The 18256-nt window shown below is 36.2% G+C and overlaps 2 protein-coding genes and 1 pseudogene across 3 annotated transcripts; all 3 read right to left on the bottom strand.

The window, feature by feature from the left end:
- Positions 1-3634: 3634 nt before the first annotated feature.
- LOC137730975 (allene oxide cyclase, chloroplastic) lies at positions 3635-5067 on the bottom strand. The gene is made up of 2 exons (XM_068470002.2): positions 4727-5067; positions 3635-4364 (listed from the first exon to the last, which is right to left on the bottom strand). The coding sequence occupies exons 1-2, from the start codon at positions 4962-4964 to the stop codon at positions 3841-3843; spliced, it is 762 nt and encodes a 253-aa protein (XP_068326103.1). The 5' UTR covers positions 4965-5067; the 3' UTR covers positions 3635-3840.
- A 1508-nt stretch (positions 5068-6575) lies between these two features.
- LOC137732145 (methionine aminopeptidase 1B, chloroplastic) lies at positions 6576-9691 on the bottom strand. Its single transcript, XM_068471444.2, has 10 exons — positions 9495-9691; positions 9316-9391; positions 8874-9114; positions 8233-8394; positions 8113-8154; positions 7683-7754; positions 7405-7484; positions 7166-7263; positions 7031-7078; positions 6576-6795 (listed from the first exon to the last, which is right to left on the bottom strand). Exons 1-10 carry the CDS (start codon positions 9619-9621, stop codon positions 6650-6652), a joined length of 1092 nt encoding a protein of 363 aa, XP_068327545.1. The 5' UTR covers positions 9622-9691; the 3' UTR covers positions 6576-6649.
- A 6591-nt stretch (positions 9692-16282) lies between these two features.
- On the bottom strand, positions 16283-18050 carry LOC137731447 (AP2/ERF and B3 domain-containing transcription factor RAV1 pseudogene; annotated as a pseudogene). The gene has a single exon (XR_015957995.1). The product of XR_015957995.1 is annotated as an AP2/ERF and B3 domain-containing transcription factor RAV1 pseudogene (transcript).
- Positions 18051-18256: the final 206 nt, after the last annotated feature.

Consider the following 18256-nt stretch of genomic DNA (forward strand, 5'->3'; position numbering starts at 1 on the left):
TGACGTATTTTCGAAATTCACCACCTATCACTACTAATGTTGTTATTCACTGTTTTAAAAATGTTTTCGTGTCATAAAACAAAAAGAAAGAAAAAAAATTCGAAAAAGTTTGAAAAAATACCAGAAATAGTCGTTTTTTGTTGATTGTTTGTGTCTTAGGGTACATTCCAACACAATGATGAAGATTTAGTTTTTAATTGCATGATTATTAAAGAAAGTTACAAACATGGGTGGAAGTTTGATATGCTCTTTGGTTAATACTTAGTTGCAGTTGTCATTTATGAATTCACATGTAATCACAAAGAAAAAATCATTTTTTGTAACATGCTTGAAGGAAGAAACTTAAAATAACGCTACAACCCTGTGAGACTTGAGCCTATTCTTTGTTTGGAGAGTTATTAATCTGTGATATTGTTGTTTTCTATCGTTGCATGATCTCATTATTTCTTTGCTTGGTTGCTACTTAGAATGCTTTTTTCATCATTTTAGTTCCAAATACTAGAACTCATGTCTGTTTCATTCAAAGCATAAAATTGATTGCATAACAAATAACAAGATGAAGTTGTTTAGTTACCACCAGAGCCAAAAAGCCTTATCCCTTGCATATGTATTGTAGGTTTAACCCCTTTGAGCCTTATTTAGCCTATTTTTTTTGTTAACTACATTATCCCTACCTAGCCTAGCATAGGAATACCCATACCCTTGTTCTTAAAGAATAGTGAATCATGCCATATTAGGAATTCCTTTTGATCTACGAATTGCAAAAAAACAAGTGTGGGGGCAGGATTTGTTCTTTTGAATCCAATGAAGTAGTGAGTATGTTTCAAAGAAATAGGGGAAAAAAAAAGTTGAGAAAAGAAAAAACAAAGAGGTTGAAAAGAAGTGAGAATAAGTTCATAAGTGTTGGTTGCTGAATAATGGTCCAAAAATGTGAATTTGACCCTAAAGTTGCACAATCTCCCATTTGTGTTTCAAGTTGGATGCTGCAATCAAAAGTTGAATTCTAAGTGTTGATTTCATTACTTTGCTTACTATCACTTTAAGAACCTTTGTTTATCCTTAACCTTTCTTTGTTAGCCAATACCTTAGCCTCATTACAACCCTTAGACTTTTATCTTGGTTGTTATGTTATTCAAAATGTGGAGTTTGAAATTGGTACGAGCATATGGAATCCCTGGTTCTCGTTTCTAAGTAGTGGCATTCCATTCATGAGATCATATAAATGTTTGTATTAATAATTCCAGAAAGTGCCTTCTTTGTTATAACATATGTGAGTGCTAGTCTACATCTTTACATCAATCTTCTCACATATACTTAGTATAGGAAGTGTAGTCAGAAAATCTGTGTGAAAATGGAGAGTATATCCGATGAGGAATTGAGTGAATTCTCTAAGGCATTTACTACTTTCAAATATTGTTTTAATTGATTAAATACGAGCTAGTGAATGGTGATTGCAGTTAAGTGTATACTCAAGAGAAAGGATGATTAAAATCTATGTGAGTAGTGATTTTTAACATTTCATGTTCCATTGAAAATCCCTGAGGCAATTGTTGGAAGGTTTATATTTTGTTTTGTTTTCTTTATTTTGCTCGGGGACTAACAAAAGCTAAGTGTGGGGGAATTTGATAGGAGCATATTTATGCGACTTTGTTATCTTATTTCTTTGCATTTACTTAGTTAATTTCTATTTATTATAGTGATTTAGTTTATTTTCATATTATTGTAGAATCAATTGGTGAAGATGACAATAAATGGCCAAAATGAGCAATTTGGAGCAGTTTTGGATTTGGAATGGACAGCATGCGTGGAGAACAAGTAGGATGGACTTTTTTGAGATTTAAAAAGTGTTTAACATGTGTTAAACATGTGCTAAAGATTTGGAGAAATCAAAATTGAAGCTTGGAAGACAAGGAAAAACATTATCTTATCCAACCTTATCTAACCTTATCCAATCTTATCCAATCTTATCCAATCTTATCATATCTTATCCAATCTTATCTTATCTTATCCCATATTATCCAAACATTATCCTATTTAATCCAATATTATCTAAACCTATCTCCAGCTGCAAAATGAGTCCTTATCCTATTCTAAATCTTTCCCATATGAATTTAGGAGTCCTAATCCATCTAAACACATCAATCCTTTTCCTCCTTGGTTTCAACCGCACCCTTGCCTTGTAAATTGTATTGTGCCGCAACATTCAGTGGGGCCGCAGGTTTTAGGAGCATTTAAAGAAGAAATCAAGTGTGTTGTGACCTACAATTAGGAAAAGAAGAGCTTGTGCCGTGCAGAGATACACCCAAATCTTGTGCCGCAAATTACAATCAAGCCTTGGAGAATTCCAGAGTTCTTTCTATCATTTCTTAGTTTCAATGTTTATTTTATATTGCTTTTCAAATACAATGAACATGAGTGGCTAAGTTTCGTTTTAGTTATAGGTGAATTCGAAGCCATGGACTTGTTTTATATGAATTGATTTCCTCCAGTTATTGTTTCGTAAAGCATGAGTGCGATTTACTTATTTGTTTTGTAGAGAACTTATTCTTGTATGTTTATTAAGGAGGCCTACTTAGTATGCATTCAGGGATTTGATGCTAGAGTACAAGAGAATTTCGCCTAATCGTTATGAACTTATATTCACAAGTAGTAAAAGTCACTAGTCATGATTGCGTTAAGTAAATTCCTGGTAGGAGTATCATGTTTTTCATAGTTATGAATGTCTTGTCAATGCTTATGATTTTCATAGAACTTAATGATCTTTGATATGAATCTCTATCATGTTGTTCATATAGGAAACTTGATAATAATAATTTAATTGCGTCGCTGAGTCCAATTCAATGAAATTAGGAAAATCTGAGAGTTAATTAGTGTTGTTCAAGATTAATTTGGGGCCTTTTCATTCATGGTTTATAGGAATAATAACTAGAAATTGATTTGTATGCATATGGTTTATGTGTGGAGAAGCATCCTCTAGCTAGCATTTCACCCAATTTTCATTCACAATTTACTTTAGTTTCTTAAAATTTTTCCAAAAATCCCCATATCATTGTTTTAGTGTGTGTTAGTCAGATTTTAGGATTTTTACGTCAAAATTGTGTTGATTAGCATTCATTCTAATCCTTGGATAGAACAATTCCTATTTGTGCATACTACAATTGCAACATTTATTAAACTCAATAGTTTTTCACCTTTTAGATGAAAAAAAGAAGAGAAGATGGATTGGGCTAGGATTCAGGCCCACTGGGCCAACCCAGGACCTGATCCTTAGCCTTACTTGGCTCAGTTATGGGAGGATTTGTGGATGATCAATTTGTTCAACTCTTTGTTCCCAAATCCCTTGATGATTCTCGTTTTCTCACTTATTTTGCGAGACTAGAAAAAATTGTAAAATTTTACGTTCGAATTTTAGCAATTGAAGATAATTAAAAGGACATAAATAAGGGTGTCAATGTTCACTCGGTACTACAATCTGATGATATTCTTTTTCATTTGAAAATAAAAGGTTTTAAATTCGAATCTCTTTGACAGCGCATTCAATACCAAATTAAGTTACCCATTATGTGACTTAGCCGAACTCCTCATTATCCTAATATAAAAATAACGATGTACTTAAAAAAAAAAAAAAAAAAAGTATCTGAAGATTATTATTTGAATACATAATCAGAATGTGCTTTAAACTAATATAAAATCACAAATCATAAACACAATCCGTAGGGTTAAAAAAAGGTACAAAAAGTTTGGTAAGTGGTAAGAAAACGTGAGATACACCATAAAGTCCACCACCACTAACTCTTCCTCTGCTTCCTTTCTGGAAGATTCCACTACCACCATGATTGATCAGTTGGTAAAGTTTTTGACGGTGGCACTGGGCTCGGTGGCCTTGGCAGCCGCCGAAGGCTCAACGCTCGGCGTCGGAGCGACAGGCTTACCGGTAAGCTCAACCGGCAAGTCCTTGATCCCCTTGAGGTAAAACGTGTAAAACAGCTTGAAGGGAAACACTATCTGCTTCAGCTTGACCTGTCCGTACACTCCCTCGAAGATTCCGGATCCACCGGTCACGGCCAGATACGTGTCTTCGTAGGTCAGATAAGCTCCCTGAACTGAAATGTGGCCGTAGTCTCCGAAGTAGAAGCTGTATATTGCCTCGTACCTGTCTCCTTTTTTCTCGGGGAAGTTTTGGATCAAAACGCACAGGCCTGCTGTGATCCCAAGACGTTTTTCCAAGTCCCCGGAGTAGATCTTGTTGCTGAAGGGGACGAGATCGCCGAGGGAGTTGACTTGTTTCTGGCTCAGTCTTAGGTATGCTGGGCTGCCTCTGTCTCTCTCGTTGATCTCGTACACATGCAGTTCTTGAACTTTTGCTGAAAAAATGAAAAACACTGTCAAGTTTTTCTGTAACCTGTTTGAAAATCACTTCTGCTAGAAGTGCTTTTATTATGAACCGGTTGAATTTTTTTTATTAAAAATCCAAGTATTTCTTATAAAAAGATTTGAAAATGCTTTCCGAGGAAGCATTTAACCAAAAAGCACGTATGATTTTTTCCACAAAAACTCCGAACAAGCCAGCCCGAATCGCTTCTGGTTGTCATAAAACGCTTTTAACCAAAAAGCAGTCTCAAACGGTGACTAAATTAGAGTTGACCAAAGCTAATTACACATAAACACATGACAAATTATGTAAAAAGGGCATGATCAGAAAACGGCTGATAGAAAAAGAGCTTACTGGGTCGTGGAGAATCAGAATCAGCTGGTTCCTTCTTGTTCTTGCAGAAGAAAGCTGAGGTGGTGAAGTTGCTGGAGGTTGAGAGGACTTGATTGGTTGATGAAGATTTAAGGGTTGGGAAGGAGTGAGAGAGATTGAAGCCCAACAGTCTCTGAGCTCGAGAAGATGAAGGAGGAGACCTGATGGAGTTGGAGAAATGGAGGGACGAGATCGCTCTGAGAGAACTTGCGGACGCCATGGATGACAGAGGAGATGAAATCTCAGTCTCAGAAGGAGGAAGGTGGATCGGAAAGTAATTGGGAAAGTAGTGGTAGTGGGAGATAAATAGGGAGATGGTGGGGGGAATATATATAATATGAAGGCTTTATTTGTATAAATTTATATATGGCGTTGAACACGTGGGCGTCCTTTTTGTGTGAAAAGCGGACGACGGTGCAAAGTGGCCGGCAGGTTATTTTACAGAAGCGTTTCCCACATGCATTTTTTTGTCGGAGATACAGATTTTTTTTTTTTTGGCGGAAAAAAAAGTACTTGCTTGTGGTATTACTAAGGTGTATCGTTAGTTTACTTGCTTGTGACATTAGCATGAACTATTCTAGTTACTGCTAACATTGAAAGAACATTTTTTACCATAAAAGTTATGAAGAATAGCGTTTAGGGATATTGTATTTTTTTTATTTTATGATTTTGTTATTTGAAGATACCCTAGTCATACAGATATTTGCCTTCGTTTATGATGACAATTAATGTAGTGTAAGCAAAACCATTTCTAAACTTTGCATTTTACGGTTCCATAACCAGTTGCATATTTTGCATTTCCGGCTGGTCAAACATAAGACTTTCCAGGGTTTGACCGGCCGCCTGACCTCGGATGGGAAAATTCTTTTGTCCTGAAAACACGTGTTGACAAGGGTTGGTAATTTTTGGGCGGTGTTTCCGTATTCCGGTACAATGTTTCTGTTTTCTATCCACCAGCCGGACCACTAACTTTTCCCTGCATTGAATAATATGGTAAAGGAGAAAAAGCGACATTTACCAAATCAATTAGAATTCATGAGAACGTTGGAAAGGGATTCTAAATCTCTTCCATCAAATTTATCATTCCGGATGTTTAAAATTTAATCTAACGGCTAAAAACAGAGTCATTTAAAAGTTATAATAATTTTAACTGTTGGATCAAATTTCAAAAGTCCGGATTGATAACTTTAATGGATTTAGTGAAAGAGATCCGGATATGATCATTTTCCGTTTCATTTATCGCATTTCATCGTATTTACACAAAAAACAAATAATTGAGACATTATTACAAATTTACGTCATTTTTATGTACAGTTGGCTTATTTTTCGAATGATGTGATTTCTTGGTTACATTTTATTATTTATGATTTAAAAATCCGTGAAGAATCTTATCTGTAAGTTGCTTCGTGCTTTAAAAAAATGGAATTATTCAGAAAGTGGGTCAAAAACTCAAGAGCTTCTTATATGTCTCACACTTAATAGAATAAGAATAAAGTTCCTCTCCGGATTTGTCCAGAGCCGACAGATCTAAAGATCCAGACTACTCAATTTTGTGTTTACCTCACATAAATAAAGGGTTTAGATCTCTCTCTTTAACAATTCGAGTCTTTGATTCTTAGATTCCGAACACAGAAATATAAAATCTCAACTCATAGAATAATGCTACTTGAAGAGTTGTCTTGAAAAATTGCTTTTTATTTCATGACTACCACGAGGCTTGTAAACGCAGAATAAATTATGCTAACTATTTTTATGAGACTTTCCAAGCTGTCATAATATTTTCATTTTCTTATAATTATATACAATTTTAACATAAAAAAAAAAAAAGAACGGATGAAAGCTGCTTTCTCCTTCTGATATATATTAATTATTAAGCATTTGAGAAAGAACAGGAATGATACCATGTTAACATGTTGTCAAAATTTCAGCACCGGTTCTAGTAATCAGAATGGTATGTTCAAACTGAGCAGCCGGGCTACCGTCGGCGGTCAGAGTCGTCCAATTGTCCGGCCATGTTTTGCACTCGAGGCTTCCCATTGTAAGGATGGGTTCTGCACCAAAAGAGAAATAAATTTGTGACAAGGATCATAGATCAGAATTCTACTGTCCCATGCTCAAGCTTAGGATCTAAATTTTTATGGGCACGAGACACCGGCATCATCCTATCCTATATAAACCGCATCGTTTCAGCAAAATTTGTGTGTGTTTCCCCATCAAATTTATAAACTTGAAGAAGATAAAGTTGCAGGTATATTGATTTCTGAGTATGGAAAGTACTGCACTCACCAATGGTAAATGTTTGACCTTCAACCATGGAACCAGACTGGTCATTACCTGGCAAAAAATACATAACAGTTATAAGCAATTCATGTCTCTGAGGTAAAGAGAGTAGTGAAGGTTTAAAATCGAGTAGTCACTTACGGTGATGTAATATCAATGGTTCAGAGTGAAATACAGTCCCTACACCATGCCCGACAAAGCGCTCCACCACACCATAACCATATTTTTCAGCATGCTCACTGAAAATGAACCAAATAAAATCTTTTGGGAACAAGAGAATACGCAATTCTTTTTGGTTTATAATTGACACTTAAACATCTAAACGATTTCTAGAATAAGTTCTTATCAAATATATCACAAGGAGGCGAGGCGGAGCTAACCTAATTCTCTTTCCAATTTTCTTGAAGCTAGCACCGTCCTTACAAACTGCTATGCCTTTTTCCAAGCACTCTTCGGTTACCTGCCACCAAGATAGATTGATAATGCAAGAATTGGAGATCTGGAACAGAATCAAAGCTTAATACGGAATATATATAGTATATTCCAAAACAGAAACGAACCTCAGACGGAGGTGAATAATAAAAATATGCTTCTTACATGTTCAAAACAATCCTGAATAACTATTAGAATGCAACACTATCAAGCAGAAAAAGTTTACCTTCACTAGTCGTTGGATTCGTTCACTGACATCCCCACAAAGAAAGGTCTTTGATGTGTCTCCATGATATCCCTGTCATGAAAGACAGCATGAAATATAATGAATCAGACCATTCATTATTGAATATTAGGAAATGGAACAAACACTCGATGAATGAAAATACCCCACCAATTGCAGCATACCATTCATTATCTAATAAAGGAAATGAAGCTTCGATACCAACCATTTTACGGAATTCACACATTAAACTACAGATAGCTGGTAGGCAACTAGTATTTGTAAATAGAGAACTCGAAAAAGATAAATAATCAGGAAGTTGTAATAAAAGCAAAGTTAAATGAATGACATAAAACATTTCCAGGTGCCGATGTCGTTAGGGAAAGGAAACAAATGAGATTATAAGACGAAAGTAATAAAACCAGGAGCATACATTTAGGTAGACCGTCACATCTATGTTGATAATGTCTCCACTCTGCAATAGATTACTGTTAGTGAGGTATCACATGAACACATTTATGCAAGGAGCAATGTGCAATGTAACCTTCCAAACCTGTAACTGTCGAGAATCAGGAATTCCATGGCACATGCATTCGTTAACAGATGTGCATACACTCTTTGGAAATCCTCCATATCCAAGTGGTGAGGGATAGGCACCAGCATCAATAATCATCTGGTGCACTGCTTTGTCAATTTCATTAGTTGTTATTGACGGCTGGAATGAAGTAAAAAGATGTTAGAGAATACCAAAAACTCTGAATACATAATATTAAAACGGCAATGGCAACAAACGTAAGTTGTACCAAAGGAGTAAGACAAGACATTAAAGAATGAAAGTACACATTTACGTGCTATTTTTCATAAGAAAAAAAAGGCCGAAACTTCAAATTTCCAAAACGAAAATGAAACTGCAAACCCAAATTCAGATAGTAGAAACATGATAACTAATACAGTATAACTTTGCTAAAAACCAAAATCTAAAACATAGACATGCAAGGTTGTGGACTTAGTAACTTTGGAAGTCAATTAAAACTTAAAATCTGTGGAACTCTCAATCTGTCAAATATATTTTGCGAATACAAAACATACATATACAAACCTAGTAGGCAAATAATATGAGCTTCAAACATCCTATGCAGAAAGAGAGCAACAAACACAATTTAACAGCAACTAGTAGAAGGTGACAAGCTTTACCCTAACCAACTTTCCCGCAGACTCTAAGACGCGAGCAGCAAGCTCACACGCAGCTCGCATATCAGCAATGCCTTCAGAACCAGGAACTTGATGTTCACTGGCAATTTCTGGCAACATAGATGAACCAACATAAGGAGGCCTTGGAATGTGATCGGGAACAGGAAGTTGCGGTGATACCCTTCCACGCCTCAATGGCGGCCTTCTTCCGATCTTTGGCGCAAGCTGCCGACTCTCACGCTCTCTACATATTACTAGATTATCAACTTAACTGAGTGAATTGAAAGGAATTTTCATATATCTTTCTATACCAAATATATGTCTAATTATTTTCCAAATTCCGAAATTGTAACACCAAATAGAAAGAAAATAAAGTTTAATTTGATGAATCCGAGGTTCGAACATATTGCAAGACATGGTTGGAACAAACAGCAGCAGCGCGTACCTTTTGATTCTCATGGCCTCCTCCAACCCCGACAGCTTCCGAGCAAACACAACGAGGTTTTTCCGAGAAAACGATTCTTTTTCCGGAACACGCAGAACATATAAGGACATATAAAAAAAACGTAGCTAAACCAAAAGATTACGAGGAACATTCACAGAGGAAAAGAAGAGAGACCAGACCAGAGGTGGAGAATGAGAAGCTGAGTGGGGCCCCGGCGAAGAGAGTTGACTTCGTTGAACTTAGTAAGACGTGGCCTTGGCCGCCATGAGAGGGAGCTGAGAGTTGCAGACCGCCGGCGACTGCCATTTTCTCTCTCTGTAACTCTTGCCCCTGCAGAGAGAGGAAGAGGGAAAAGGGGGAGAGTGGATAATGGAATTAGGGGCGTTTCGGGTTGGTTTGAAAATTTGTACGAGGAATGGGCTTTTTCAGTATTATTGGGCCTTGACCATGCTGGCGTTGTTACAACAAGTTGATTGAAATTTGGGCTTTTCTTTATGGATCTCCTTTTGCAGATCACCCAAACACTGCTTTTTGGGCCTTCGTGAAATTGGGGTCCAACTTAAATTTGATGCTGCAAATGCAAAGATCACTACATAAAAGTCGAAATTATTTTGATTTTTGGATTTTTCTTGTTTATTAGAAACATAAGTATTGAGATTATTTCAACTTTTACTTTATGTGTGTTTCTTATGCATAAATATTGATGATATTTTCCGATTCATTATAGAAATTTTGCCGGGAACTCATTGAAGATTTCGAACTTTGAATTATTCTTGAGAAATTTTTCTTTAAATTCAACTACATATGAACGAATTGATATACCCATTCCATTGCAAATTTTTATATTTTCCGTCAAAATCAATCAATATTGATATCAATATTTTCACCTATTTCGATATTTCAAACACTGCTCTTTCTATATATATATATTCTTTATAATCTTTTATATTAGTGTGTGGTCTTCATTTAGTGTGAAATACATTTTTTTTGTTCAATTTTCAAAGTCGATTCTACGTATTGTTTTTTGTTAAATCAAATTTCTCTTTTTTTGTTTTGTTTCAGTTCGATCCGATTCACCAATCTATGTACTAGCAAGAAAACGCGTTCATATGGAAGGATAGACCAGGCAACGGCGACTGGCATATAAAGTTGATTGACATGAGGAGAAATTTAAAGGAAACACAGCCAAAAACCAAGAATTTTAGGACCGACATGCCAGAAGAAAATTTTGGATTTTGGATAAGGAGTGCCGACACCAACTGTACGTAGTCAAAAAAACGCACGGGCCGTGCCCACAACCTCAAATTATTATCTCCACAAAAATCATCTGGAAGACGTCTAATATCTGCATGTCATGCCAATATATGCTGACAAAGATTACTCATGTTAAGCCGTTTTTACCGAGACTTTGAAAATAACTTGTATTAAAGGAGAGGAATTTGTCAAGATCCCTATATCAGTAGTACAACGCACATTATAGATTGATTAATTCTGAGAAAATCGAACTATCTGCAAATCACGTGGCTCATGTGACACGTACACAATACATGAATTTCCTATTCATAATCTATTAACGCACCTATTTTTGTGAGAAAATATCACATACAGGCAATCGTGTGTAAGAATATTTCGTCCCCTCAGACTCGGTCTTGTAGTCTCAGTGTCATAGTGCATAGTCTCTCGGGCTCACTGTCTAAAGATGATGTAGAAGCTGCATAGGTTAAATTGGACTATGAAAATATTACTCTTAGGGCTGGTTTGGTATTGTTATGCTTTGAAGAAAAAAACTGCTTTTGTTGTGTTGTGAGAATAAGCAACAGAGTGTTTGGTAAACTTTTTTGAAAAAGTGTTTTTGACAAAAAAAAAAAAAAAAAAAACAGTATTATAGTGTTTGATAAACTTTTATGTAAAACAAATGTGAAAAAAAATTGATTTTTCAAAGCTGGGTTTTGCAGCTTTGTGTTTTTGGTTTTTTTTCACCTAAAACTGTGAAAAAAAAAAACTGAAGCTGAATGTTTACCAAACATAAAAAAGCTCCCAACTTTTTTTGATAACCACTTTTTTCAAAATCACCTCATTACCAAACTAGGACTTCTTCTTTTCGACATTGATGGAACATACCGTTTACTACGTCTTCTAGAAGGAAAATATGATGATCAAAAATTGAATTCCACCCATAAAATCAAAAAAAAAAAAAAAAAAAAAAGTGGGCAGATTTGGACGTTGGGCTATTAATTCTAATATAAACAAAACCAATCAATTAATCCAGAAGGATCTCAATCGTGATAATATCAATCATGGCATTGTATATTTCTTCACATGATCACATCTTCATCGAAGTTACGAGGAACCACAGAAAGTACATATTAACTAAGTGTCCAAGTCTATGCATGCTAGGAAGTAATGTTATTACTTATAAACAAAACAAAGCGTTAAAGTAATTGGCTGTATTAAAATTTAAGTTAAGAATGTGAGAATTCATTATCATCTTATGTTGGGATCACATTAAACACGCTTTGAGCCTAATTTTGATAGGTACGTAGAAACGCACAATTGCCCATATGACACTTACACAATACATGAATCATGTATTCATAGTCTATTAACGGATACAAGCAAGTGTGTGTAAGAATCCTTCGTCCCCTTAGTTTCGTAGTCGTAGTCTCTGAGTCTCATGGTCTTAAAGATGATTGAGAAACTGCGTGGTTTAAATTGGACTATGAAAATATCACTCTTCTTTTAGAAAGTGATGGAGCATACCATTTGATACGTTTTCTAGAATGAGAATATTATCATAAAATATTGAATTGCACCCATAATTATCAAAAATAAAATAAAAAATGTGGCCACATTGTGACATTGGACCATTAATTTCGGGTTTCCAAGCCTATTGTTTCTTGGCATAAGATTGTTTAGTATGGTTAGAATATTCCTACGACGACTTTTATGGATTTGGATCCTCCCCGATGCAACTGGTCGGAATCCTTCTGACCAATGTTAGTGGACCGTTGAATTTTTATCTAATAGCTACAAATAAGGGGTCCTTTAAAAGTTATAATAATTGTAACCGTTGGATAAAAATTCAATGGTCCACTGACACTGATCAGGAGGATGCCGACGAATTACCTCGGAGATGATCCAAATCCGACTTTTATTTTGTGGTTAGCTATCAAACGTCACAAATGGCTATTAAAGATAGACTTCAGTCCTATATTCAATTTTTTATGTTAGATGTGTTCTTTGCTTGTCAGATAATGAATGAGTGGAACATTTTTTTTTTTAAGAAAACTAATGAAAATTGTTTGAAAACTTTGAGTTTTAACGATAATGACATAATAAAAGGTAAAGTGAATAGTACCATGATTGATTTTTCAATGTAAAAATATAATTTTTTATTAAAGTAAACAGTATCGAGAACTTTTATTAAAATTCACCTTTTTTTATTATCCTTACGATTGTGGAATGTGGAGTAGTTTGAGAGGAAGTGTGGGGAGATTTCGCTTAGGCTTCCTTTGGCATGATTTCATTGGATGAGTTTCTTCTCAATGGCGTGGAAAAACAGAGAAAGATTGTCTGCCCTCCTGTTTGGGTGCTCTTTTCATCTCTTTCTATTTTGTGCAGTCACGATTAAGTCATATCTACATTTTATATTGATTTTTTTTTATAGAGATAATAAGATAAAAAATAATAGAAATATACAATGTTGACGTAACTTAACCGTGACCGCACAAATAAGAAGATACGAGAATAGCACTCAAACAGAAGGGCAGCCAATCTGCCTCCTCCAAAAAACACCTCTGTAACTCGATAAAGAAGACTTGTCAGGCTGTTGCTGTTTACATCTGTGGAAGGAGAGCAATAATAGAATTTTCAAATACGAGTCCAAACCTTCCATGATGATCCTCAGATCTATCATCGATATTATGTTTTCCACAAAAAAAAAAAAAAAAAAAAGGGAAAAATCACAGATATTATTAGAAGTAAATTGATTTTCATGGACCAAAAGTCTTCTCTAGATAACCTACATTTTTATGGATTAAAGACTTTTCTGGATTGAATGTTCTTTAAGCAAGCGTACTGTTCTTCTGAGGAATTTTCCAAGTTAACAAAACTAATTAATTAATCCAAAAGGATCTCAATCGTGATAATATAAATCATCGTATTGTATATTCCTTCGCATAATCACATCTTTATGGAAGTTACGACGGACCACAGAAAGGATTAACTAAAAGTCCAAGACATGTAACTATGCAAGCAGGGAAGTAAAGTTATTGCTTAAAATCTAAGTGCGGAATTAAAATAATTGGTTATATGGAGATTTAAGTCAACATTCTCTCTTATTACTATCTAAAATACAAATGCTTTGGCATTTGAACTCGTCAAATATTAATTATGAAGACAACATAATCTTATGTGATTCTACAAAACGAATCATACTATTACGTGATATTATCTTTCTATTTAAATTATAATACGTAGATCTAATTTATTGAATTAATACACCTTAAAATTGAAACATATCAATAATGTTATCCGCTGTTTATTATAACTATGTATAGTAATATAATTATTAACTTTCAAGGTGCGCATGTGATATTATAACTATATTGTCTTCTTGACTAAAAAATTTCTCCCCATACTCATGAGTATGCATATATTGACTATGTATAGTAATATAACTATTAACTTTCAAAGTGTGCATGCAATATTTCTTTACGTTTAATAATATAGAGAGTTTTAACGAAACACTGTCAGTACTGTTCATTTTTAACGAAAATGATATTTTTATTATAAAAAATCACTTATAGTATTATTCACTTACAACATATTTATATCATTTTAATTAAAACTCAAAGTTTTCAAACCTCTTTCATTAGTTTCCATTTTTTTAATAATGATTGCACCACTAATTGATATTTTCTTATTGCCATGACGGACGATCGATGATGATGCCGTACGGTGTGCCTGGATAAGGCGTTCAGATTATAGAGATATCACCTAATCATTATTTATGTAATTGCAAGAACTTATTATGGAACGAGAAATTTAATCAGTATCTAAAATATCAATATGTAAACTAATGGAAATATCAATAGATGTTTTGATATTGATATTAGTTGCCTTTATGGAAATTTGCAATGAAGTTGGGTATATCAACTCATTTAGATTTAGTCAAAATTAGTGAAAATTTTCTCAAAAAAAATTCAAAAGTTCAAAATTTGCAATAAATTATGACAAAATTTATGTAGTAAAGAGGTATCTCATCGATATTCATTGATCCTTTTATATTTCGTCAATATAGGATGAAGTTTGCATTAAAAAACCCCCCTTCCATATCGATCTTTCATTTTCAAGATATTTAGACGAAAATATCGACAATTTTGTCTCTTCACATGCAGCGCTGAATGATCAAGTGAAGTACAAGATCTCCAGTTTTTGTACGTATCCGACCACAATTATTTTCTAATCTTAGATTCTTATGGAGAGATTAGTTGCTTCATATGCTAGTAAGGCAGTGTTGAGAGTAAACTTGCAAGTAACAAAGCTTAATATCCTCTATGTTACAGCTCGCAACCTTTAGGCTATATTGTAGCAAACGAAACACATGTGCCGACTACCAAACCTAAGTTTTCAAAACCGATACTGATACCGATGGCCGTTGAAGGTAAGGGACATATCGGTGGCATGGTCTATGTCGAAGAGCAGATCATAGTGTTGTGGTGGCTTGGAGGTCATGGTGCGAGAGAGAGAGAGAGATGGAGATGGAGATGGAGATGGAGATGGAGGTCGTGGGGCTGTGGTGGTGGCTTGTTTGGAGAGAGACTCAATCTGCAAGTAGGTTGTTTGATGAGAATTGTAAAGAGATTTTTGAATACTAAGATGGGAGAAAGGAATAACTGTTGGTGGCTGAGGCCTGAAATGCAGTGCTGGTGGCGGCGATAAGGGGGTGTTAGGAGGAATCTTGGTGGTGGTGGCTAATTTGTGGTGCCTGGGGCGAGAAGGAAAAAAAATCGTGCAGACCTAAGAGAGAGAGAGTTGATTTTAAACGGAGGGTTGAGATTGTATCTCAACGAAGGTCCAACAATTAATGTTAATTCATTTATTTAATACAATATTTTCGGTTAGGTTCAATTTTACCCAACAAATCCTTCATAAAAACCGAATACCGAAACTTTTGATAAATTTTAGTTTCGATTACTTAATAGTTCAAGATTATGAAGTTCGATTTTTCTAGGTAATTTTTTTAAAAGAGTTTTAAAGAAAAGTTCACAGTACAGTTCACTTTAATGAAAAATCATATTTTTACACTAAAAAATCAAATATGGTACTCTTCATTTTATCTTTTATTTTGTTCTTATTGGTAAAACTCAAAATCTTTTAACTTTTTTCATTTAACTTTTTTTTTTTTCAATCCTCGAGTACATCCTTTGTATCACTACTAGTTTGATCCATTCCATATAATCAATTATTAACTAGCCACATGGCTCATAATTCTCATCCTCTCTGTGTGGCTAGTTATAGTGTTATACCCATTATTTTTATTTCCACTTGTTCACTTTAGAAAAAGATAATAATTATTAGAGACATATATAGTGCATCGTTTAAGGTGCCACAAAAAGTGTGAAAAGAAGCTAATGAATGGTTGATTCTTATTTAGCCAATTGAAGCCAAATAATCCTCACACCTTTTTGAACCAACTAAATGTTCCATAGCCACGCGGAATTTTTGTGTGCGTCTAAAAATGAGCAGAAGACTACATGTTATTGTATATTTGAAGATTTTTTTTCAAATTTTTTCCTAATTGTATATTTTACGTTCGAGCGCATAGAAAAATTTCTCTTATCTACCCGCTCTCTTGACAAAATCAAACATTAGAGAGATATTTTAGGGAAGCAATCCACCAATCAGATAGAAGCCACAAAAACACCCAACTAGCACTTTGCCTTACTTGGCTAACAAGAGAAACAACAACAAAATTGACAGTTATCCATTGAAGATTCAAACTAATTTTTTCTCTTTTTTTTTTTTTTTTTTTCAAATTAATTTGTTGCACCTAATTTCCAAAGCTTTGCTTTCTTCAGCTCAGCTTTTTTCTTTTTGTCATCTAATATACAATTCACCTTTCTTGCAGCTTCACAAAATGCTAACAAAAAAACAAAGAAAAATTAAAAAAAAATGCTACAAAGCTCCGATGATCCTTGGCTTCTTGCTAAACTCTAATTTCAACAACTCCATCTCTCTCATTCTTTTGCCGATATTATTATTGCAGCCGCCGCCAATAGCAGCGGCAGCTGCAGCATCCACTGGCCCAGCCCCGACACTCCCAGGTATTTTGAATATGTTGACCCCAAATAGCCGAACCATCTGAACCGGCGCAACCTGACCTTGAACCGGGTTCGACCCATTACTGTTATTATTCACACTCATCCTGGTCTTCCAATCAATGTACAGTTGTTTGTCCGGTCCGGTTGACCTCTGAAAGCTCACAATGTCCCCGGCCTTCAGATTCTTCTCCTTCACAAACCGGCTCCACCCTTTGGTCAACACGTAGCTTTGACTGCTGTTCCAGTAGGAGTATCGAAACCTCCACACTTTTCCCCCGACATCCTCAAAATTCAAAAGCACTCCTTTGCAAGCGGAAGATGCACTTACCGTTACGGTTGCAGTGCTTCCGCTTTGCAACGGAAAGTGCTTTTCGGCATACTGCTTCGGGATTACGAGGCGGTTCAGTTTCCCGACATCGCTGGGGGTCACGGCTTTCTCGAATAGCTGCTCACGCGCTTTCTGGACGCGACTGTTGTCCATCCCGAACAGGCCCAGCGGCCCGTTGGACCGGCCCCGCTTCCCGTAAGCGCAGTAGTTGCGCTTGCTCTGTTCCAGTTCGTCATTGTACGTGTGCTTTCGCAGCATGTCGACGATTTCAGACTTGGAGTGGGAGCTCAGAAACACGGCCTCGACGTCGTCGTTTTCTTCGTCGTCAGAGAAAATGGGTTCGGCGGAGGAGGGCTTTAAGTTGGTGACAGCGTCGCGGCCGCGGAAGCGCTGTGCAGCAACGTCGTAGGCCCTAGCGGCCTCGTCCTCTTCGTTGAAGGTGCCCAGCCAGACGCGCTGGTGCTTCTCGTAAATCTGGGCCCCCCAGCGGCCGTTGGGCTGTGGGACCACGCCTTTGTACTTGGAGGAAGGGAGCTTCCGGGACTCGGCCTCGACGCCACCGGTGCCGCCGCTGCTGCTGAGGTCGGAGTCGAGAATCACGCTGCTGGCCCCGCTGCCGACGCGGCAGAGGCTGTCCACTTGGGGCGCAGACTTGGCAAGTGGCTCCACACGTGTAACAATATGATGGGGTGGCGAAATGGATATGGAGTCGCTGGTTGTGCTCTCTTCTGTGCTGCTTATTCCATCCATTGTTCTTGTTTCGTTGATTATGTATGTTGTGTGTTCGAAGGAGGAGAGGAGAGAGAGAAAGACAGATAAGAAGGTGCTTTAGAGAGAGAGAGGGAGGATTTGATGAAATGTTGTTGTTTGAAGGTTAGAAATATATAGGAGGGGGAATATGGGGATGTGGGGACGTGGGTGTGGTGGGTCAACCCGAAGGATTAGGATGGTAAACAGCGAGGAAGGTTCATTGTGTGTGAGTGAGAGAGAGAAATAGAGAATATTATTTTGTTCAATATATCATGGCTTGGGGATGGTAGATACTAGATAGCTAGCTTGGTAGGCTCATAGGGAAGGGGATCCTCTCTCCGGGTCCCTTCCATCAAGTTTCCCCATCCATGCGTTGAAATTGGATTAAACGGTTACAAACAGAGAACCCTTTGAAAAGTTATAATAACTTTAGCCATTAGATCAAATTTCAATAGTACAGATAAGTGGACTTGGTGGAAAAAATTCAGAGAGTATCCCTTTTTGGCTCATAGTATGAAGGAGGCAGATTCTCTGTCAT

This window comes from Pyrus communis, chromosome 16 (assembly GCF_041283825.1).
Source record: "Pyrus communis isolate YQ-2024b chromosome 16, ASM4128382v1, whole genome shotgun sequence".
NCBI lineage: Eukaryota > Viridiplantae > Streptophyta > Magnoliopsida > Rosales > Rosaceae > Pyrus > Pyrus communis.

What these genes read in the sequence shown, in the direction of transcription:
- LOC137730975 (XM_068470002.2), bottom strand. Translation starts at nt 4,964, where the DNA reads ATGGCGTCCGCAAGTTCTCTCAGAGCGATCTCGTCCCTCCATTTCTCC. An exon ending in TTCTGATTCTCCACGACCCA is followed by an intron (nt 4,365 to 4,726) that starts GTAAGCTCTTTT and finishes TCATTTTTTCAG; the next exon opens with CAAAAGTTCAAGAACTGCAT.
- LOC137732145 (XM_068471444.2), bottom strand. Translation starts at nt 9,621, where the DNA reads ATGGCAGTCGCCGGCGGTCTGCAACTCTCAGCTCCCTCTCATGGCGGC. An exon ending in AAAATTGGAAAGAGAATTAG is followed by an intron (nt 7,264 to 7,404) that starts GTTAGCTCCGCC and finishes GTTCATTTTCAG; the next exon opens with TGAGCATGCTGAAAAATATG. An exon ending in ACCATTGATATTACATCACC is followed by an intron (nt 7,079 to 7,165) that starts GTAAGTGACTAC and finishes ATTTTTTGCCAG; the next exon opens with GTAATGACCAGTCTGGTTCC.